At 37.6% G+C, this 23,943-nt stretch overlaps 1 protein-coding gene across 3 annotated transcripts; it reads left to right on the top strand.

Moving 5' to 3' along the window:
- The first annotated feature begins 424 nt into the window (after positions 1 to 424).
- On the top strand, positions 425 to 23,943 carry ACD5 (Diacylglycerol kinase family protein). 3 transcript variants are annotated; one of them, XM_086566830.1, is made up of 14 exons: positions 425 to 754; positions 2,924 to 3,085; positions 3,167 to 3,334; positions 3,418 to 3,510; positions 5,048 to 5,140; positions 16,374 to 16,599; positions 16,704 to 16,730; positions 16,955 to 17,039; positions 17,794 to 17,943; positions 20,890 to 20,991; positions 21,473 to 21,862; positions 22,514 to 22,580; positions 22,666 to 22,825; positions 23,609 to 23,943. In XM_086566830.1, the coding sequence occupies exons 1-13, from the start codon at positions 590 to 592 to the stop codon at positions 22,801 to 22,803; spliced, it is 1,866 nt and encodes a 621-aa protein (XP_086422956.1). In that variant the 5' UTR covers positions 425 to 589; the 3' UTR covers positions 22,804 to 22,825; positions 23,609 to 23,943. The 3 variants fall into 3 exon arrangements, with proteins under 3 accessions (XP_086422956.1, XP_086422957.1, XP_086422958.1); XM_086566831.1 differs by having other exon boundaries at positions 430 to 754; positions 2,957 to 3,085; XM_086566832.1 differs by lacking the exon at positions 5,048 to 5,140 and having other exon boundaries at positions 445 to 754.

Here is a 23,943-nt window from a genome sequence, read left to right as displayed (position 1 = left end):
GCAATTATGGGATTACAAAACTCGAGTGATAAGAACTCTATGAACTGGAAATTATAACTTATTAGATGTATGATCCAGGGATTATGTAAGCCTTTAGTTTTTTGCCAATTTCACTGAATTAATAGGCAGTTTAATGGTGAAGCTCACGACCTTGCAAAGTGGGCTTCCTATAACCAGAATGTGAGCTCTATGCCTAGCTTTCTTTTAGATTGTTGTACTGTACCTTTAATGCTTTAATGATGTATCATATATATATGACATGTTTCTATCCGGAAAAAAAAAAATCATGCTAGTTGCTCTACGGAGTGGTGCATAAAAGACAATGAAGTGACTTTTGGGTTGAGTGGGCCATGGCCCATGGGCTAATCAACAAACCCATTCACCCAAACAGAAACATATAAATGTTCATAGTTTTTTTTTTTTTGACACACCTGGAAACTGAAAATTTGGGTGATCAATCAGATTCAAAGAATTTTCTCAACATGGGTATTTACTAAATCATCAAAAGAACATAAATTGTATCCATTCTTTCTTTTTTTGGACGAAATTCAGACTTTAAATTCACATTTTATTGGAATTTTGAGCAAAAATGGAGATAAATGAGGCTGCAGAAAATGAATCTCACCCAGTATTGCAAAGAGGTGGAGAAATGGAGGGGATGAGTGAAAATGTTTTCTTGGATCATGTGGGAGAAGTTGTTCTCACTCTCAATTCAGATAAACTTTGTTGGAAATTAGTTAAAGCTGTTGATAAAGTAAGCTTTTCCAGTTTTTGTTTGTTTGTTTGTTTTTTTTTTATTTTATTTTATTAATGCTTTGTTTACAATGCAGAGAATGGTCATTTTTATTATAGTTGTGATTTATGTAATGGGTTGGTAAAATTTTGGTGAGGTAAATGGTTAGAGGATTTGGTTATAGATTTTTATAGGTGCTCTAACTATCAAAGTCAATATAAGAAGATGTAAATTTTGATAGAAGACCCATTGTAAACTCAGAATTAGGATTAAATCATATTCTCATACAATCACAACTTTAGTAAAATCGTACTAGTGTAAGATTATTATATACTGTCTGCTTGAAAGGTGGGTTGGAAGTAGGCATTTCCTGTTGTCTGTTACAGAGTCTAATCAAGGACTAGATCTAGAACGTAGGTTTCACGGTTATGTGTTTTATTTTGAGTTTGTGTAGGTGGGAGAGTACGGAGTACCTTGTTGTTTGAATTAACAGAATTACGCGCGTGATTTGCTATTTAGTTTAATTGGGTTGCAAACATATTTTGCTCATGAATAAAGCATTGAAATTCCTATTGTATTACTCTTTGTATGGGCAGTTGTAAAAATGATTTTGTAAAAGAAGATGCATTCTCACCCGGTGCCGGCGAGTCTATTTCCTTTTGGGAGGATATTTGGGTGGGGGAATCATCATTGAGAGAGCAATTTACCAATATGTATCTGTTGGCGAATAACAAAAAAGCAAGAATATCAGATTACTTGGAGAGAAGGGAGAAAAGAGTAGAGTGGAATGTGTCTTAAGGAGTGGCCTAAATGATTGGGAAGTGGAGTGATAAGTGTCTGTCTTGGACACCATCTATCAAGAGGATGAGAAATTTGGGGAGGTGGATAGGAGAGAATGGGTGTGGGACAACAAAGAGGAGTTCTCGGTATGGTCTTTCTGTGAAGAGTTGGCCAAGGCGTATGCTTTGTGCCATCTAGAAGTTGAAGAAATAATTCATAATGTTCCTCACAAGAAAATATGGATGAACTTTATTCCTTTTAAAATGGCATTCTTTTGTTGGCATCCATTCTTGGGAAGAATCAAAACTATTGATATCTTGAATAGAAAAGGTATGGATTTTTACAATATTTGCTCACTTTGTAAAGAAAGTGAGGAGACTGTGGAACATCTTCTTCCCACATGTACCTTCTCCACTTGTATTTGGGAGTTATTCTTTTCTTCTTTTTATAAACCCTGGAGGCCACTTATAAACTTAAAAGAATGATTTCTAGCAAGGCATCATAGATGGCGGAACATCATCCAAGAGCTATTGCATGGAATTTATGGAATGAGAGGAAAGCAATTGTGTTTGAGCAAGTAGAGAAGGATTTTGTGAAGGTGGTGGAGGGGATCAAAGAGGAGCTTTACGATTGGGCATGTGCTAATCCTTACTTCAAGGGGTGTCCAATCAAGACTTTAGGTGTAATTGGCTATGTTACATGGACACCATATTTCAAAAATAACCCGTCAGACAAGTATCCACGTGTCCGACACAAACACACATGGACACATAGTGTATGTGATATACCTTAATTCTTTATATTTCGCCCTGTCAGACACTTCTTATCCATGTTGGATATGGACACACATGTCCGTGTCAATGTAACTTAGGTAACCGGGATGTGTTTGTGTCATAAAGTGGGTTGTAATAGGGAATGAGGGTATCTCTTGTAGGTCAATTAGCTCCTTGCTATGAGATCGATTTCTTGTAATTCTTCTACTTTAATATGTAAAAAAGAAAAAAAAAATTGTTATCGAGTTAAAAAAGAAATGACGCTGATTCTTAAGGTCAAAGAACATGAATGAATAGAATCACTGAGAGTTGCCTCTTAGTTGAGGAACGGCATTCACGCCGTGGTCAAAAGTGTTAAAATGATCAATATAGAGAGAGTAAAATGATTATTTGAAGTTTCACTTACATGTTCTATGGAAACATGGATTCATGAACAATGGCCATTAAAAAGCTTTCTCTGCCAAAGATCCAGTTCGTTCTCTTGCACACTTGGTGCATATTTCATCCACATCTGAGCATATGTAAATTCAGTTTGAGTTTATTCACATGTAGGTGCAGTTCTTTCTACTTCTTTCACTGTTGGTGTTACCCCAGACAGCTTTATTTTCAATATATATCTGTTGTTCTGTTTGAGCAGGAGCTGATTGCATCTTCTTGTATTGGCATAAAGCTTACCTCAAAAAATGAAACTGAAATAAACATTTCCGATGCTTATGCTGTTGAGTTCATCAACTGGGGTTTGATTCATGACTCCGTTCTTCCAAATGGAGGTGGTTGTCTTTTGGGCCGTGATTCCGAGGTTATGACCCTTTCTCCTTCTCAGGGATGCTCTTTTTGACTTTTTAATAATTTTCTGAGAATATGTGTTCTGGTGATGCAGATGTATCGCTTTACTGTGCATGGTTACCAAAAGTCCAAGAAACAACCTTCTCTCTGTGTCCTGGCAACATACACCTTTGGCCACAAGGATTTGCAGACATGCCAGGCATGGGTAGATCAAGTGGATGCTTTGATAAGTAAGGATTTCAGGAGGCCTAAAAACATTTTGGTAATCGTCAGTTCATATTACATTAGGTTTTCTAGCTACTACTAGCTTAACTTTTAGTAAAACCTATATTCTTCATTGCTTAGGTCTTTGTCCATCCCCTCAGTGGAAAAGGAAATGGATGTCGGATTTGGGAAAGTGTGGCTCCTATATTTTCTTGTGCTAAAGTGAAAACAAAGGTGAGTTTAAGGAATATATTTTTGGTCCATATTCATTTTGTTCCTTGTTTTTTGGCAAATAGGATATACCTTAGTAACGATAGTTATTTATAAATCTTTTCTACCTACTCGAAGGAATTCATGGGTGAGCTGGTATGTCCTGTGATTCTCTTTAAAGTAGTCAATGGATCAATTTCCATTGAACTTGCTCTGTTTTTGGATCAGCTGATTGTGTGGGTTTTGAGATCATTTCAGATCTGTGTTCTTATGGTCCAGGACCTTCTGCTCATTGTTGTGAGTCCATGGTTCAAAGAAATTGCTTTTTTCTATACTGAACCAGTCAATTCTATGCATGCTACGGGTTTTTTTTTTGGTTTTTTGTGGTGGGTCCTTGAATTACGATGGGTCACTTGGAACTGGTATAACATATGATCAATGGGGACAAATGGGGACAAATGAGACTTTGAGGGGCTAAAAATAATCCGTGTTGGATACGTGTCCATGTCATACACACACATTGTGTGTGATATTCCTCATTTTTTTATATTTTGCCATGTCAGACACTCCGTATCTGTGTCCAATACGGACACATGTGTCTGTGTCAATGTAACTTACCATTTACATAATCCTCCAGGAAAGGAAGGCATACAAATATGACATACGAGTTTGCAAATCCAAATTTCATTTTGACATCCTTCAGATATTCTATACCAATATCATTGTTCGGCCATCCTTTGCCTATCCAAAAGCCTAACTGGCGCGAGACAGGCGTGCAGGATATTAAAGCTCAGCCATCCTTTGCCCACCGTGGGATGAAATCTGAACCGCCTCTGAGGGTTTCAAATCCTCGAGATCTTCAATACCTTTAATAGATATGATAGATATCAGGTCACATAGTAGCAAATCAGACATCTGATTTTGTATCCATTTTTTGGGCAGTATTCATTCTTTGAGTTCCAATTCAAATTATATTCAAAGTTTTATCACATAGTAGCAAATCAGACATCTGATTTTGTATCCCACATTTTGGGCAGTATTCATTCTTTGAATTCTGATTCAAATTATATTAAATGTTTCTACCATAAATCTGCACTGATACATTAATTTACGTTGATGTCTTCTGTTCCAAATTCACACCTAATTCTAAATAGAGGTCCTCAATTCTCGTTATCAAATCATCTTAGACATCCAATTTGATGGAACAAACACATTAATGGGGTCCCCAAGGTTTTTTTGGGTCATGTGAAATTTACATTATGACCAGTGAGGGATGTCTATATAAGAAACTTAGGTGTGATGAAAGCAACCAAGAGGACGTGAGTCCCAAAGCATAAAGGACTCACATATACTCTCTCTCTCTCTCTCTCCCTCCCTCCCTCACTCACTCACTCACTCACACACACATGCACACACAGAAGCGAGCCCTTGTATGTTGACGTATGGGAAGTTTTAGATTTTACCCAAATTACTTCAACAAATAAGGGAAAGATAAATCTTACTTATGATTATTTGAATTACATCTTATCATTTTAATATTTATCAGTAACTCCATGATCAGGTGACTTTGACACAAAGAGCGGGTCATGCTTTTGATGTGATGGCAGCCATTACAGATTCGGAACTCAATTCTTATGATGGTGTTGTCGCTGTTGTAAGTAGTTGTGTTTTAATACACTGTTTTGGTTGCTTGAACAGACTAATATTCTTACTAAGTTAGTTTAACAGAAACATCATCTGTAGCATTAAGAAACTTTTAAGTTTATTTTTTTATTTGAATTTATATGTTCTTAGTGTGGCAGATTTGACTTGATTATGAGAACACATCTTTTAGTGTTTAAACTGATGAAAATTCCAAATTAGACAATTAATATTGAACAAAATCCTTTACACGACCAAGTTGTGATCACATGGATGTTGATAAGACAACAGGAGAAAGATAAGCATTGGATAACAAACTGATATGCTTTTTCCAATCAGTCTGGGACATGAACTTGGTATCCCCTCCTAGCACCTGGTGATTGAAGAAGAGCTAGTTATGAGGAATTTGAGGAGAGACTGTAATAGACAAACTGATTTGATGTTAGTAATAGTAAGTAAAGTATGAAATATATGAAGGTTATCCGCTTATTCAGTCAACAAAATGTAGTGGGTCCCTCACATAAAAGACAATGGGTAAGTATAGAATTGTTGAAAGACTATGAAGCGCGGACACTGACACCGACACGGACGCCGCGACATAAGCATATCCTAAAAAAGTAGGGCGCGGACACTGCAAGGACACAAATATTAAATAATATTTTAAAAGTTGTTTTATATTGAGGTAACAAATTTTAACTCACATCAAGATTCATAAACGTAGGAACAATAAAAAGAGTCACAAAGATGTCTCAAATAACTATAGAAGTCATGTCCGTGTCCATGCTGTTTACAAACTGCGTTGAGTCCGTGTCCAAACTACCCTAGCACATGGGACACACACGTTACCACATCGGACATGTTGGAATTTAAGAGGTATCCGTGCTTTGGAGTTGAAAGGTCTACTTGGATAAATAAATAGCTGAGGTCATGGGCAATGTAAAATAAATACTGTGTTGTAATTGCTTCGTTGGTAAGTTGGTTCACTGCTATTTGTGCTTCAAGTTTCTTAGTATAAGAAAACTTACAATAGTTCTTGTTAGAGCTCATTTTGTTTATGTGACATTTCCCTTGCCGTCAATGTTAGCTTGCACTTGCAGATGGTCCAGTGGGGGTTGTAGGGCATCCCATCTCCCTTCCCCCACATCCGAGTTTTTTCAGGATGTAATAAACCAACCCCCCCCCCCTATACAGAGTGTGACAAAAAGGTCGAAACTAATCAAGAAAGTAATTAGGGCTGTATATTCTTCTCCAGATTTTCATCCTCTTTTGATTCTAAACTAAAATATATCTTAACTGATGCATGAGCATGGAAGATAATTTATTAATTGTTTAATTAGTATTCTTAGAATTTAGTAATAAGCTATATGGGACTTTCTATTATTTATGGTTTCCTAATTCAATTAGGAATAAGATTTTGGGTGGTTTTGTATCCGGAATCCAATTAGATTTAGTAGTTGTTTTTTCTTTATGCCGAAGGTTTAAACCCTAGCTTTTGGTGTTTCTTCCATTAAATGTTATTGATTTTTATCCATTATAATAACTGCCATTAACAAATACATCAATAACTTATATAAATGAAGCAAAGTCACTCCACTTATTCAATAGCTACGAAGACCTACTTTTGCTATTAGGCTATGGTCCCAATCTTTCTTTTCCAATGAGTAGATGAGATGTAGCTTAAACTCTATTGTTGCAAGGATACTATTATGCTCTGTCTTGATTGTTTATTACAAATCATCTGATTTGGTTATCAAATTTAGGCAACCAACTTAAAACAAGTTGGCAAATGAGTGGAAAGGACCAAAATAGACTACTCTGATACCATATTAAATTTGGGCATCCAACTTAAAACGAAATAGCAGCCCCATGACTTATATATATATATATATATATATATATATATGGGGAGAGATAGAGCCACTCCCAAAATATACAAAGCCATATCTCATCCTACCAATTGAATTAAGGGCTGATATTTTGTAGATATGATCTCCCCACCATGACTAATATGCCCATAAAATTTCTCATTCAAATATGTTTAACCTAATCAAATATTATTATGAAATCTGAAAATTCTGGACCGTTAGATAAATGTTCAAAATTGAACACTAGTTTTCGTAAGGTTAAACATATCCAAATATGATGAAATTTTGTAGGCATGCTATATGTTGTGAGAACACCATATCCACAAAAAATCAGGTCTTAATTCAGTTTGTAAGTCGATGGAGTGGCTATAACGGAGTGGCTCTATCCTCCCCTATATATATATATATATATATATATATATATATATATATATATATATATATATATATATATATTCCAATGCAAGGCTTTAGACACCGGATGAAGGATTATTAATCTCAACAAGTAAAATTTGATTTGGAGTGATGAACTCATATTGAATATAAAGAAAGGCGGAAAGCGGAAAGCGGAAAGCTAGGCATTTACATGACTAAGATGAAATTCTAGAGACTACATTGTGAAAAACTTGTAGAATCACAAGAGGAGAATATAACTTGTTATTCATACCAATAGGATGCCTTTAATGGACTACAATAATGAAATCCTTAAGATAAAATTCCTATCCTTACACCCTTACAATTTGTCCCCTTCAAGCCGAAATGAAATATATAGACTTTGTTGAAAAAAAAAAAGTGGAAGAAGAAATAAGTTAAGTGCTATCCTTTTGAGGTGTATATGCTTATGAATAGGGTCCGACTTCCGCCACCTTCCGGTGGATTATTGATCCCTCAGCTCCCTTCCTTCAAATGACACGTAAGTCACAAAAGAATGGTAACCTTTTTCAAATAAATCACAAAATGACAAAAAGTAATAAATGGTTACACTTTTACTCTTCTCTTTCAACTTTTCTCTCTTTAGCAATCCACACATTCAAGAAAATTGAGGCGTCTTCTTCCTCAATTCCTCTTCAGTCTTCACCCTTTTATTAAGAGCTCACCATTACTCCATCGCTCACACTTTCTCTATTACTGAAATGGCAAAGACAATTGAAGTAGATTAGTAAACAAAAGCAAAAATGTCAAGATCTTTTAAAAAATAGATTTCTACACGTTCTGTTCTAGGAAGACAAATTGAAGTAACAGTCTCTTAAATGGAATTTCCAATTTCTAAAGACACTACTGATCCTAAAAAATGAAAAAGAAAAACATTAACCAGAACAATTTATGACACTAAAATATTGCCCCACCCCCGATTTGCTATAACTTCAATTTGTTAGTGACTTCTTTTTATTCACTCTAAAAAACGTGCAAATCAAGATGATTAAAGTTTAGAAGTTTTCTTCCTTGCTCTAATTCTAATTTCAGAGTCTAGATTACCTAATCCTATATATATAGAAAAATCAACTCCCAAAACTAAAATTAAGTATTCCCTTGTTGTAGGTTGTGGACCAATGGTGGTAATGTGGTACGTTTGATAAACATAAAAATGGAGAAAAAGTGATGCGAGGACGCAATAGATTATCATGTGCACAGCACATGCATAATGCTACAGCTAGAGTTTATCTTTTATTCTACTTCTATTTTAAATCCTTAGTTAATTAGAATTAGACTAGCTTCTATTTTAGTTTCCCAAGTTCTATTATGATTAGGATTTGTTAACTAGTTCTCTATATAGCAGATGTAAACCTTAAGATTTTTAGGACTTGATTATTATTATTGAATTAAAAGAATTCGTTTTTATTCATTAGACCCTAGTTTTGGGTATCTTTATACATTGTGTATTTATTGTTCTTGCTTCCGCAACAAAGATACATCAAATTGGTATCAGATTTTTAGGTTTTTTCCCAGTTTGCTCGTCATGGCCACTCAACGAAGAGGACGCGGACGACCACCAGCAGTGAATACAAGATTGGTTCGTGTTGAGAAAGAATTGCAAGCAAATTCGACTGATTTGCGCGACATAAAAGAGATTTTGATGAAGCTCGTACCTGATTTTCAACCCAAACACACCATTGGCGTTGTGGGCCATGGGCCAGTGGGTGGACGATGACCCCAAGATTCCCACCACTCGGGTTGAAGTTGAGTTAGTTGTTGCAGCCCAAAATACTCAATCGAATCGGCCTTGCAGATCATGCACCTTCGCATGAAAACTTCTCCACATCCATCTTCCATTGAAAGCGATAAAGAATCGCTTTGTAGCTTCAAGCACTAAATCACCATCTTCTCAATTCGCCGATTGGGACGACTATTGTTGATGGAAGTGGTCCGATTTTGAATCCCAATCGATCGGGTCGATTTCCTCGTCCGATTTGGCCTTTCCGAGTCAAGATCGCAGACGAATCACACAATTCGAGTTCCCATGTTGATCAAACTTTTCAAAGATAAAGATTTTGCTCCCGAAATTTATTATGATGCGGATCTCGATGCAAATCACATAAGCTATCGTCGAAATCTGTCGGGGCCTCGTCGTGGGTCAAAGGCATATTAATGCCTCTGTTACTCGGTCATCTTCTCCAAAGAGAATTTCGATCGGCCAAAGAGACGATCCTATTTGCCTAATTCAATTCGGGTGGGCAAACCATCGCTCCTTGGGCTTTAATGTGGCAGCCCATGGAAGACCTCATGATACTTTCGGGGCTACAAATTATATTCCAAATTCAACATAATACTAGGCCCGCCCGCGAAGAACTATTATCACCGACTGTGGTGCACCCCATTCCCCGACCCGGTTGATTCGCCACCCCCTTTGCCCCGCCGACGCCCCGTCGGTTAGCACCGACTTTTGATCCTCCGGGACCGCCCAGATTCTCCATCTAGTCCTTTCTCCACCAAGGTATAATAACCACAATAGCTAATCAAAGGCGTGGGCATCAACAAAATGTGCACCATAATACGGGTAATTTTGATATTAATCGTTTTTATCGCGATTTTTAGAAGAATCGATGGGTGATATTAAATTAGGCGTGCACGAATTTAATGGAAAATTGCGACCGATGCTTTTGTCAACCGGGTTAAATAAGATTGAAAAGTTTTTGATTATAAAATTTTTGAGGATCCTAAGTGTGTTAAATTAGTCGCGACTAAATTAACGGCTATGCACTTGTTTGGTGGGATGAACTTCAATTGACTCGTGCTAAATTGGGTTACAATAAGATTACTACATGGGATAAGATGTGCGAGAGTTGAAAAAAGAATTTATTCCTCATGACTATGAAAGGATTTTATTCATGCTTCCAAAACTTGAAACAACGCTTCAAAGTGTGGTGGGTATCTTGAGGAGTTTCTTTTGTCAGGCACACGAGTGATTTGTCCGAATCCGTCGATCAAAAAATTGGGCGTTATTTGAATGGGTTCGCGTAAACCACTTCGAGGCATTAGCTTTCAAAGATGTTTATGATATGTCCGATGCTATTAAATATGCTCTCAAAGTCAAGATGCGCCTTTCATCCCTCCACCATCGCTAGTGCCACTTCTACCCATGTTACTTCATTATCCAAAACCTCCTCCTACCGAGTGGGTCCAATCACATGCTATGAGTGTAAGGAAATTGGACATGTTCAGTGGATCGCCCTAAACGCAAGCACGTGGGTTTAACACGGGATGAAGAAAGTCTCAACCATCCAGGAAGAAGACGTCACCGAGATTGATGACTTTTAACTTATGCAGATTCTCGGGTTGTCCCCAATTGATTGTTCGTCGTTCTTTAATTACTCCGGTTGTTAAGCATAATCCTACGTCATGGCTTCGTCATAATATCTTTCCGTATTCATTTGACTTCGAATGACATGTTATGTAATGTTATCATCGACAGCCGGTTCCGTTGATAATATTGTTTCTAAAGATATGGTGGACAAGCCGAAACTTCGAGGATGAGCCACATCCCCGAACCTTACACTATTTCTTGGTTCTGGGGATGGTGCCACGATCAAGGTTACTCGCCGTTGTCTAGTTTTAGTTCTCCATTGGTCCTAAATACAAGGATGATGTTTGGTGTTCATTTGCACCCATGGACGATGCCACTTGTTACTTGGTCGCCCCGGGCGATTATGATCTCCTTGTTATTCATAATGGGGCGGAGAACACTTATACTTTCACTTCTAGTGGCGAGAAAATTGTTTTGGCACCACTGACTCCATTTCGCCCACCTTCTCAGCCACGCCCACCAGTGAAACCAGGTTTTCTAGCAGACGGACGTCATTGTGGTATGTTTCTTGCTCTTACTACGTCATTTCTTGCAAACCCTACTACTATACCACCTGTGTTACAACCAATGCTAGATTCATATTCTGATGTTTGTACTGAGCCTACTAATGGAGGATTGCCCCTTTACGAGATATCCAACATGCTATTGATCTTATTCCTCGAGCTCCCCCCTAACTTACCACATTATCGCGATGGCTCTTTCTCGAACACCGAAGTCTGAGGAGGCAAGTTCTCGAAGTTATTAGTTAAGGGATTTGTTAGAGAGAGTATGTATGTCCCGGCTTGCGTGCCGCCTTTACTTACTCCTAAGAAAGATGGGAGTTGGAGAATGTGTGTTGATAGCGGGGCTATTAACAAAATCACCGCGTGAAATATCGTTTTCCCATTCCGCCTTGAGGATATGCTTGATTCATTGCATGGTGCTAAGGTGTTTTCCAAGCTTGATTTGCGATCCGGATTTCATCACATTCGTATCCGCTTTGGAGATGAATGGAAAACCGCCTTTAAAACAAAAGACGGTTTATATTAGTGGTTGGTCATGCCCTTTGGTCTTTCTAATGCTCCTTCTACCTTCTTCACGCGTCTTATGACTCGGGTTTTGAAGCCTTATCCGAATAAATTTTGTGTTGTCTACTTTGATGATATTTTGATTTATGATTCTTCCGAAGTCCGAACATATCAAGCATATTGAGATTCTTTTTGGGTGTTTTATGCGTCGAGAAACTTTATTTACAACTCAAGAAATGTTCTTTCATGGTTGACTCTGTGGTATTTTTGGGTTTCGTGGTTTCTGCCGATGGTATTCGTGTTGATGATTCCAAAGTCCAGGCTATTATTGAGTGGCCTGTTCCTTCTACAGTGACTCATGTTCGTAGTTTTCATGGTTTAGCTTCTTTCTATAGAAGGTTCATTCATAATTTCAGCAGTATTATGGCTCCTTTAACTATTTTGACGTGTGAGAAAGCTTTCAAATGGACTCCTGAAGCTAATGAGGCATTTGACTTGATTCTGAAGAAGATGACTCGCGCTCTGTTCTAGTTTTGCGGATTTCACTCAACTCTTTGAGGTAACATGTGATGCTTGTAAGGCACGGCATTGGTCTTTGTTTTGAGCCAAAATGGCAAGCCGGTTGCTTTCTATAGTGAGAAACTTATCGGTGCTAAATTGAATTATTCTACATATGACTTGGAGTACTATGCGCTTGTCCAATGCGACATTGGCATCATTATCTTATTCATCGTGAATTCCTCATAAAGTCTGACCATGAAGCTCTTCGTTATCTTAATACTCAGAAGGATGTCAGTACTCGACATATCAAGTGGAACTCTTTCTTGCAGAAATATACTTTCCACTTACGGTTCAATTTGGAAAGGATAATCGAAGTTCGATGCTTTGAGTCGTCGTTCGCATCTCTTGGTTACTCTCCGTACCTCTTTGTTTGGTTTTGATGAGTTACGCGACTTATATGCTCAGGATGCCTATTTTGGTCCTATTTATGCCGACTATTTGGTACATCATGGTGTATCTGGTGAATTTTTCTCCATGATGGTTTCATATTTCGGGTTCATGACTTTGTATTCCCGTTTCTTCCCTCCGTGATCGATTATGATTGAAATGCATCTTTGGCGGGTTGAAAGTGGTCACTTTGGGATCATAAAGACCATTGCCTCTATCGGGAGAAGTACTTTTTGGCCTACTATCGTAGAGATATTAACCGGTTTATTGGCGATGTTATGTATGCGGACAAAAGGTAAGCACACTAATGCTTTGGTTTGTATACTCCACTTCCGATTCCGACAAACCTTGGGTTGATGTCTCCATGGATTTTTGTGTTGGGTTTACCACGCTCTACACGCGGAAAGGATTCTATTTTTGTGGTTGTGGATCGTTTCTCAAAGATGGCTCATTTCATTCCCACTTTCGTCATTTACGATCTTTGCCGGGTTGCTTCATTTATACTTCCATGAGATTGTTCGTTTGCATGGTTTACCTCGACTATCACTTCGACGGAGATGTCAAATTTACTAGCTATTTTTGGAAAACATTATGGAAGCTTTTTAAGAGTAAGCTCCAATTTTCTCTGACTTTCCACCCCACGATCGATGGGCAAACCGAGGTTGTAAATCGTAGTTTGGGTGACCTATTGAGGTGTTTGATTGATGATAATCCCAAATCTTGGGAGTTTGTTCTAACACAAGCGAGTTTGCTTATAATAACTCATCAACCGTTCTACGTGCCTTTCTCCTTTCATGATTGTAACCGGAATAACTCCTCTTCGTTCTTGATCTTGCTCTTATTCCATCGACTGTTCCCGTTTGTGCATCTGCAGAGGAATTTGCTTCCCGGATTCACCTTATTCATGAGGATGTCAAGAAGCGTTTGGAGAAATCTTATGCCATGTACAAGACTAATGCATAAACACTGGCCGCTTAGTGACTTTCGAGGTTGGTGATTTGGTGATGGTTTATTTGAGAAAAGAATGTCGGCCTTCATCTCACAAGTTAATGATGCGACGATTTGGGCCATTTCCCATTATCGCCCGTCATGGAGAAAATGCTTATGAATTGGACCTCCCTCTCGAGATGCGTATTTCTCGCACTCATAATGTAGCGGATCTCACTCCTTTTGTTGGCAATAGTATTCCACCTATTCCCCTACCTGTAGATCATAGTGTTGTTCGTGCTACTGCTACAGATCGGATTGAAACTGTCATTGATGTTTCTACTACTACGACTCGCCAGGGTACTTATGATCGTTATTTGGTGAAGTGGTGTGACCGTCCATTCTCAGAAAATTCATGGATTTCTGATGCTACATTTCAACTCATGGATCCTACTTTCTACCAGAAATACAAGGACTTAATCTCGAGGACGAGCTCTTCTCAAGCTGGGGGGATTGATGCGAGGACGCAATAGATTATCATGTGCACAGCACATGCATAATGCTACAGCTAGAGTTTATCTTTTATTCTACTTCTATTTTAAATCCTTAGTTAATTAGAATTAGACTAGCTTCTATTTTAGTTTCCCAAGTTCTATTATGATTAGGATTTGTTAACTAGTTCTCTATATAAGCAGATGTAAACCTTAAGATTTTCAGACTTGATTATTATTATTGAATTAAAAGAATTCGTTTTTATTCATTAGACCCTAGTTTTGGTTATCTTTATACATTGTGTATCTATTGTTCTTGCTTCCGCGACAAAGATACATCAAAGAGAGATGAGAGTGAAGAGAAGAAGATGTTGAGAGACAGATCATTAATCAGAAGTTGGAACTTGTTCCTTTTTATACATCTTTCTTTGAAATTTTCAATCAGAACATTTTCAACCGGTTTACCCATTTCTCATAGTGTATGTGGCAACTAAAGAAGGGGAGTTCAGGGTTGCCTCAACTCCTAGTGGGTTACACAAGTATATTTGTTACAAATACTCAAAGGTTTTAAATCTTGTATATGGTAAGGCTTTGAGGCATATACCACGTATGTAAACTTTTGACGATGAACTCTTTGATCTACGAGTGTTTCACTTGTGGTGTCTATGAAATAAGTTTTTAGATTACATGTACACGTACTCGTTCTTGTTCTTTACTTTCACCTCGAATCTCGAGGACTAGATTTTTTTGATGTGTTTATATTGCAACAGCCCAAAATTTTGTAACAACATAATTTAATTTACTTATATGGATCTTGTTCATTATTGATTTTAATATGTTGGAAATTTTGAATCTTCTTGATTTTGTAATATCAATATATGTGTTAAATGTAATATTATGTGCTAGTTTATTCTATTGGGTTATAGGAGCTTTTTAGAGTCTAAAAGATTTACTTTGAGCTTGAAAATAGTCTTAAGAGTACCCATACGTATATGTATTGACCATGGGCTTTTTTAGACCCATATGATATGTCATATGAGCTCCATATGTTAATTTAGAGAGGCCAAAACCTACGTACGAAAACCAACTGAGAAAAGCCGAGTATTAGCATGAATGGGGTGAAATCTTAGAGACTAAACTGTGAAAGACTTGTAGAATCGCAAAAGGGGAATATAACATGTTATCCATTATACTAGCCCGAATATGCCTTTATATAGGCTACAAAATGGTTACATTACATTGTTACAATTTGTCCCAATTCATAATTGAACATTTTATCTATGTTCTCTACAGTGGTAATTGTAGGAAGACTTGTCTGAAAAAGAAAAAAAAAAGTGTAAGAAGCTTATTTCTTTATTCCAAAAAGCAATAAGCTTCTGAGTACTGAACAAGAAAAGTTCCTGTGGATATGAGGGTGCTGGGCTTGGGAATGAATACAGAGGCATGTGACAACTTAATCAGGTCATGTGATTCTGGATTTCATTTTCAGGGAAGCTTCTGCTACTGTTGTACCTTGGGTGGGGGCGGTGGATGGGGATCAGGGGTGATTTGATGTAATTGTAATCTAGTTTAATTGGTGTATGGGGATATGGGGTTTAAGATTTTAGTTTCTTTCTAATGTCTTAGTTGATGTGTGAGTTGGTCATATCGATAAATACATTTTATCTAGGGATCTACCTCTATTAAAAATTTAAAACCTTTTCCACTCCCCTGACCCAAACCCTCTAGTATCTTCTATATGTTTGTGCACATAGAAGATTGACATTACATTTTTAACTGAATTGATATGAATATTCGTCTGTTCCACATCTCGCATTGTTTATTTTGTTCAAGTATCTTCTTCCTGACTTAATAATACATGAGATAAAATAGTGAGTTTGGCCCTTGGCTTAAATACTGTTTGGATTCTTACAATAAAAAAGAATAAAAAAAAGAACAAGAAAAAGAAAAAAAAAAAAAAAAAAAAAAAAGCGGAAAGGAAAACTGGACTAGGTTATATTCTATATATGAAGTGAATTGTTTGTTTAAGTCCACCTATCCCCGCATCGGTCCCGAAATAGTATGAAAAGGTGTAATTTTCTGAATGAGGATGGAGTTAGTATTATGGTTTATTTTTATTTATTTTGTTCTCTATTCTGAGTCTGCTAAGTTTTTGATTGGTTTGTATGGTCACAAGTTCCTTAGAATGGCTTTACTGTGTTTATAGGGTGGTGATGGCTTTTTCAATGAAATTCTTAATGGTCTACTCAGTTCGAGGCATAAAGTCCCGTACCCCCCAGCTCCTGCAGAAGTTATGCATTCTGTAGTTACTGCTGGAAACATCTCTTTTTGTGATCCAAATGAAATGGAACCTGAGACCTCTAATCATAATGAAGACCAAGATCCTCTCCTCCATTGTTCAGCACATATTAGATCAAGCTTCTCGACCATCAGTATGTATGAGGATAGTTGCGTCTCCACTATTCCTTGTTATAGATTCAATGTCATATAGAACATGTGGAGCTTAATACATTGCTCGTTTTGCTTTAAATGACAGGTAATGGAGTTGAGTCATGTAACACAGGTTAGTTTGTGCTTAGCTCTTGATCAGAGAAGATGAAAAGACTCTCTCTCTCTCTCTCTCTCTCTCTCTCTCTCTTGTGTGTGTGTATGGCTGTATGCATAAAATATATTGCTACAGAGATTGTTATGTGTTTTCCTTTTTCTTCATTGATTTTGATGGTAGAGAATATCTTTTTTCAGTCGCAAATTTTAACTAAACACCTCTGTTCTTGACTATTAATGCAGATCAAAGTGTAAAGTTTTCCTTCCCAAATGAACGATTTAGACTCGGAATCATTCCTGCAGGTTCAACTGATGCAATCGTTGTTTGGTATATTCCCACTTTTTGCATAAAATTTTCAATGTATTTGTCTTTGATATGTTGACGTTGAGCCCTAAATATTGTTGCAGTTATCTACCAAACATGCTATTAAAAGGAGATAGTTTCGATAGTTTCCAAAGTTTAAATTGCACCTAAACTGACTATTGTTGGTTGCATTTTTTATAATATGACACAGTTCCACGACTAGTCTGTATGCGTCAGAAATCTCTTGACCACTATACTTTTTAGATAGGTTACATTTCTTATGGTGCTAGTAGATTTTGAACCCAGGTCTGTGGTAGTGACTCCCAACATATCTTCTGACTACTATGCTGTATCAACTATGCTGTATTAACTATACAATAATAATCTCATTATAAATTCTTTCTGTACCAATATTGTTATGTGTTTTATAAATGGTTTAATGTAAGCCACTAAAGGAATTTCCCGGAACGAGGTTTCTAGGATTACTATGCCATTGATATTTTAGCTAGTGCGGAGTAAACTGTGTAAAACGATTTCAGTTTCTGTACTATTCAATGAGTGGAGCTCAGATAAAACTTTCCTATCATATAGGCATTGCAGTTTGAAACAGAAACAATAGTAGGACCTTATAATTTGTAGGTAATGATCATTTTAACAGATTCTCTTTATGTTCATGTGCCAGATTGTGTAGCTTCTTTTGCAGTAGGTATTTATTAGCTCAATCTCTTTACATTTCTGTCTGATGTTCATATGCAACACCGTTTGACTACTTTTGCAGTACTACTGGAACTCGAGATCCTATAACGTCTGCTTTGCACATTGTTCTTGGAAGACGAGTCTCTCTCGATATAGCTCAAGTTGTTAGATGGAAAGCCACAACATCCTCAATGGATGCTCCTTATGTACGCTACGCGGCTTCCTTTGCTGGGTAATTCCTCATGTTCTTTTCTATGGCTCTTTAGAAAGAGAAAACTTGGGTTTGTAGCCCAAATGAGCTGTGTTGAGGTTAGTAGTAGACATTCTGTGTGCCAGGATTGGACCTTCCAATTGATGGATCTGACCTAAGAAACCTCTTAAGAATATTGAGTTTTGATTAGGTACTCCTAACTATTCGATTTATCAATTTATGTTTTGCATCAAGTAAGTTGTCATTGAAGAAACCAAGAAATCCCTTTGGGAGGACTTCCTTGGAGGAGTATTGCTAGTGGCTGGGAGAAGGTAAAAAAATGCACGACTTATCTACTCGGAACCAGCGAGACTGTTTCTTTTGGGAGGATTTTAGTGGAGGAAGCCTCACTTAGAGAGCAATTTAGTGACATCCATAACTTGGCGTGCAATAAGAAATCCTTGATATATTATTTGGAGAGTAATGCACGAGAGATGGGAGGGGATGCGTCACTAAGAAGTTAGAAGAGGCCTCAATGATTAGGAAATGGAGAGCTTCGAGCCTTGCTTAGAATCCATTTACCATAAGGAAATAGCTTATCTTTTTAATAGATTGAGGGAGTGGGGTGAAGGAAGTGGATTTGGGAGAAAAATGGTGATTTACTGTGAAATCCTTTTAATTGGTCTTGATCAGTTTACCTTGCAAAATCTTGACGCTACTTAAGATTATCTTTAATTTTTCACATTAAAGGATTTGGAAGAACTCTATCCTGTTCAAAATCACATTCTTTTGTTGGCTTGCTTACTTGGGGAGGATAACGGTTGTTTATCTTGATCGAAGCTACGAATGTACCAAAACTTTTGTTCACTTAGCAAAGGGGTGGAGGAAAGTATTGACCACCTTCTTGTCAATTGTTTGCACATGATTGTTTGGTATATTTTATTATGCTCGTTCTATAAATATTGGGATGCACCATTAAATGTTAGAGAAGCCTTGGTGAAGGAATTGATTTTAAGTCCATTGTCTAGTACATCCAAATTCCAATAGGATCATATTCCTAACTCTATGGAAAGAGATATCTCCAGAGAGAGATCCCGACCACCAGCATCGATCTCCCGGCGACCAGTGGTCAGGAAATGAGCGTGTTAGATCCTTCTAGGGTCTTTTAGTGAGTTTTTCATTGAAAAAGTTGAGAAAGCTCTAAGCTTTTTGCAACTTTGGGTTAATGTTTTCCTAGATCTACAAGTTTGGGGCTGTTTCAAGTTATTCTTTACATTTTTTGAACGGCAGTTATTCTTTACAGCTCCCTCAGTTGGATCTTATGTTGTTCTCCAGCCAAGGTTAGTTGGAAGGAGAGCTCGTTACACTTTGAAGTTTGATAACCGGATTGCAGGATTTAGTGAGGATTTAAGGTTATGATGGTTGAGTCCATTAACTCAACTGGTCTTGTTATGGTTTGATGTAAAGGAGAAGATAAAGCTTCTATTATGGTGATGTGGTATGCGAGCCAATGTCTTTAGATCTGTATGTCATTCAAACCACATCCTAGTTGGTTTAAATTCCATAGAAATACATTATGGCTGGTGTTGGATTGAACTTCCATTACAATTACAACCAATTTATGTCTTTGGTTTTTATTTCTCTCAAATTTCTGTCATCCAACCTTAGAAGGACATGTTTTGTATTATGGATAAGGATTTGATTAGGGCTTCCGTGTAGATGTTGCTCGAATCACAATGAAAGTGGACAAGAAGCTAAGGAAAAAGCTTGGAAAGGGAAGGGTGAGCTGTAGACAAGAGGATAGAGAAAACTTTGTGAGCTGTAGAAAGATAATATCTCCTTAGGGTTTCCCCAAAGGTATGCTTTTATAAAATGCTGGTGTGGTGCTCTAGCAGTGTGTGGCAACCAGAGAGATGCACCAAGAATCCATCAACCTAATAGCCTCTGGCACAAGATTCTCCTCTTATCATAATTTGTATGATAAGGTCGTCAATGATAGCTTTTCCAAGAGGAAAGCTTCTGGCTCGATTGTGTTTTGGGGGCCAAGAAGAAATGAGCTCTTGGCCTCCAAGGCTCCAAACCTTACACTTAGGAACCCCACTTGTGGTGATTTGGCTAAAATGCCAGCTGAGCTTGCACATACTAGTTTTGCTTTGGCACTTTTGGCGCGAAGAGTGGCTGAGCTAGCAAAGTGGGTCTGCAATAGTGCCAAGAAGTTGCTTAGTTGGTGGGACAGTTTGGCACCATCTACACATATTACAGACAGGGTGTGCAAATTTTCTTCCCTTGAAGAAGTTCTTCGATTTGTTTCTCTATAAGGTCCAAAACGAATTGTATTAGGAGCCATTCTCCAAAGCGGCAGCCTTTATCCGGAAGTAATATATAAGCATACCAGCTTAATATGGAGCAGAACTGTGTTGAACAATCTTGACATGGAGCATTTGGAAGGAGGGGAGGGAGAGGTTGGGTTCCATTATGAATGATGGTGGAGTATAAGATGGTGAGTCCAGATGGGTGAGAGAAGTAGGGGGGTTAAGGGCTTTGAGGAAGGTGGCCTTCGTGAATCTGGTGGAGGATTGGAGATAGTTCTTGAGCTTTTGTCTCTTTTTCAGCATTTGTTTCTTGTCTTCTATTCTTTAATGTATTAGGGACATATGTGTCGGGGGTCGGGGGGGGGGTGTGATTCCTGGAAATGGGCTCTGGCTAATTTTTTTAGGTTTTGATGTAATTTTCATAGTTGTATTAATATTTAATAGAATACTTTTTATTGATTAAAAAGAAAAGCACACGAACTTAATAAAGTAACTTTAAGTCCTCTTAAAAAGGCCAATAATAGGGGAATGGCTGGAATAAATTAAACCACCCTTACATGTCTTCTTTTAGTTCTGGATAGCATCAAACTGTTTTGTTGTATGATTTTTGCATAATGTTTTTCTTATAATCGTAATTTCTGATAGTTTGATTTGTTCTCATATTTTATACTAACAGATATGGATTTTATGGAGATGTCATCAAAGAGAGTGAAAGTATCCGCTGGATGGGTCCCAAACGATATGATTATGCTGGAACAAAGGTGTTTTTGAAACACAGGTATCTTCGTAAGGGTATTTTAGTGGAACAATGCATAGTTGATCAGAAAAAGTCCACTCACCAAGTTACCTGAAAAACTTAATTGACTTGTAACTTCTTGATAATCATGAATCCTAATTAAGATTAATACATTTAAGCACCGGAAACTTCTTAGAGGTTTCTGCATTATATTCACATTTTCATTCCCTAACACACAATTCTCTTGGTTTTTGCAAATATTGAGTTCAAGCTTTGGTCAAACCGTCTTTTGTAAAGAAACTTTTACATATTTTGAAACGTCAAAATTTGGAGACTTGGCCTTCTTTTTTATTTCGTCCAGAACAATTTTCTATATTATTTTTAATTATATAGTTTTAGTTCTTGACTTGTAACTTGTAATCATTTTTTGACCCGTATTTATTGCATATTATGGTTACAGGTTGACCACTAAAGTTTCTTTTGCTGGAATTGGATGAGATGTGATTCTATGTTCTTTATTCAGGTCATACGAAGCAGAGATAGCCTTTCTAGAAGTTCAAAAGGAAACAGATTATCCAGTCTCCAATAATGATCTCCAGGATAGTGGGAGGGCCCGATCATTGTGGAGTGCGAAGAAATCTGACAGAGTAATTTGTCGCGTCAACTGTAGCATTTGTACCGAGTCTGCTAATAAATGTAAATTACCTACAAATGGTTCCAGTGCAACACGCTATACAAATCTTCATGACTCGAGATGGTTGCGATCTAAAGGGAACTATCTCAGTGTTGGTGCGGCTATTATTTCCTGTCGTAATGGAAGAGCTCCTGATGGTTTGGTGGCCGATGCACACCTTTCGGACGGTTTCCTTCATCTCATACTAATAAAAGATTGCCCTCGCTCATTTTATTTATGGTAATTAAAAGAAATTTATGTCTTGACTCTCGGCTCTTCTTTTCTTTTGGCATCAAATTACGTCTAGATAAGTCTCATTGCACAACATTGGTAATCTGATGTTGTGAATCACTCTAGGCTTGGTGATGATGGCACCCGTCTGTAGGCCCACAAGGAAACCGAGTGTAGTAATGTTTTGATTCTGATATTTTTATATGCATGATGGTAGTCACTGTGACTATCCACTGGTATGGCTGATACTGCACCCGCTTAACCTCTTTTCAGGAGGGTTGAGGTTTTTTCTCAAAAGCCTCGGTGGTAGAGATTTGTCGTCACTTGAGAACCTTGGTCTCCTACAGAATCTGAACTGCCACAACCTTCACCTCTTTCCGCTAGGCACCTTTTCAGAATACCCTCAAAAGGACACACCCTCGCCGTATCAGTCTCTTTGTGGGAACCAACAGACAACATCCTTCACCCCTTTTGGCTACGCACCTTTCCAGCATACCCTCAAATACACGAGATACCCATCTTTTTCTAGGAACCAACAAATAAAATTTGCTGCGTTGACCTTCATTTCATTTCATTTTACTCTTCATGAGTTTGATCAATTTAGTTCTGAAGTTGGCTTGATATCCATATTCAACTACATTGAATGTCTTTCTGAAACAGGCATCTGACACAGCTCGCAAAGAAGGGCGGTAACCCCTTGAATCTCAAGTTTGTGGAACACCATAAAGTATGTTTTAACAACTTTGTGTTGTTGTCTCTTTTACTTTCTAATTGGTATTAAATAACTTCTTCCATTCTTCTTTTGTCTCCAGACACCGGCTTTTGCTTTTACCTCTTCTGGCGATGAGGGTGTCTGGAACTTGGATGGAGAGATTCTTCAAGCACACCAACTCTCAGCACAAGTTTGTCAAGGCCTTGTTTGTTTATTTGCATCTGGACCCGAAGTTTAGAGGATAAACACAGGCTTTTTCTGTAAGACTCACACCAAAGTTATTTATTGCATCGCATTATGGATATATTTTTCTCATATAGCAAAAAAGGAAAATATGTTGTAAACTTGTAATATAGAAAAGTTTTCATTGGTTATCTGTAACCAATAATTATTTGGACTTCTCAGGTGGTTCAGACTGAGCACTGTGCCCAGATGTATCTTTAATCTCTACTCTTTTTACTAACAAAAATTAACTTTTTTTTAAACTCGGTTTCTTTATTTGTCATAAACTTAACAAAGTAAAGAAAACAATGCTTGAAAAATTATTGTAGCGTCAATGGATTTGCAGCTCCTTGGCGCTTTGGAAATAGAGGCTATTCTTAAACACACGCGAGTGGGAGCAACACTTTCCTCCTTGGATTATACTGAAAATAATGTGGGCCAAGGGCCTTGAATATCTTCATAGGTGAATATTATCACCAAAATCTGTCATCTTTTTTTCGGGGTAACCTAAAAATCTCTATCATCCTTGCTGCAACCATTTGACTCAAAAACATGTCGAGACAGATTTTGGATGCTGCGACTAGGATGGTAAGATTTTAGATGGAAGTACATATCAAGACAACCATACCATTGGACCACTATTCATTTAGTACAACCTCAAGGAACAACGTGTTACTCCTATTTGCCGTGAAAACAAGCATGCCCAGAATCCTCGACCGCCTTTGTATCTGTCAAACTTTTGGCTGATTTATGACTTGGGATTTCTAAAATTCTCCTGAGATTGACTTTTTCTTATTTTATTTTGATCTGCCCTCTTCCAGTGTACGAGCTGCTCCGTCAACTTCATAATCATCTGTTTTGCTCTCAAAGAGCTAAACTACAGGCGTGAAGTTGATGGTCCAACAGGGAAATGGGACACTACAATTGCGGCTTCAGTCTTCGGCTTCTTCGATTTAAGTAAGTCAGATGGTTGGATTCCCTTTGATTGACTCGGCTGGATTCCACCCTTTTCTCTTGATGAGACTTCTTCAGAAACACCAAAACAACTGAGGAAGCTAGAGAAAAAAGTCATGGTAATTTTTAGCAAGCAAGAAAGTTCAAGAAAAAATGGGGTTTGTGTAACTTCTTTATTAAGCAAAGATCAAGCAGTGTCCTC

This window comes from Coptis chinensis, chromosome 6 (assembly GCF_015680905.1).
Source record: "Coptis chinensis isolate HL-2020 chromosome 6, ASM1568090v1, whole genome shotgun sequence".
Taxonomy (NCBI): Eukaryota; Viridiplantae; Streptophyta; class Magnoliopsida; order Ranunculales; family Ranunculaceae; genus Coptis; species Coptis chinensis.
The sequence above is the reverse complement of the archived record's forward strand: the minus strand, read 5'-3'. Positions and strand labels throughout refer to the sequence as shown.

What these genes read in the sequence shown, in the direction of transcription:
- ACD5 (XM_086566830.1), top strand. Translation starts at nt 590, where the DNA reads ATGGAGATAAATGAGGCTGCAGAAAATGAATCTCACCCAGTATTGCAA. An exon ending in GGAGGCCTAAAAACATTTTG is followed by an intron (nt 3,335 to 3,417) that starts GTAATCGTCAGT and finishes TTCATTGCTTAG; the next exon opens with GTCTTTGTCCATCCCCTCAG. An exon ending in GTGCTAAAGTGAAAACAAAG is followed by an intron (nt 3,511 to 5,047) that starts GTGAGTTTAAGG and finishes CTCCATGATCAG; the next exon opens with GTGACTTTGACACAAAGAGC.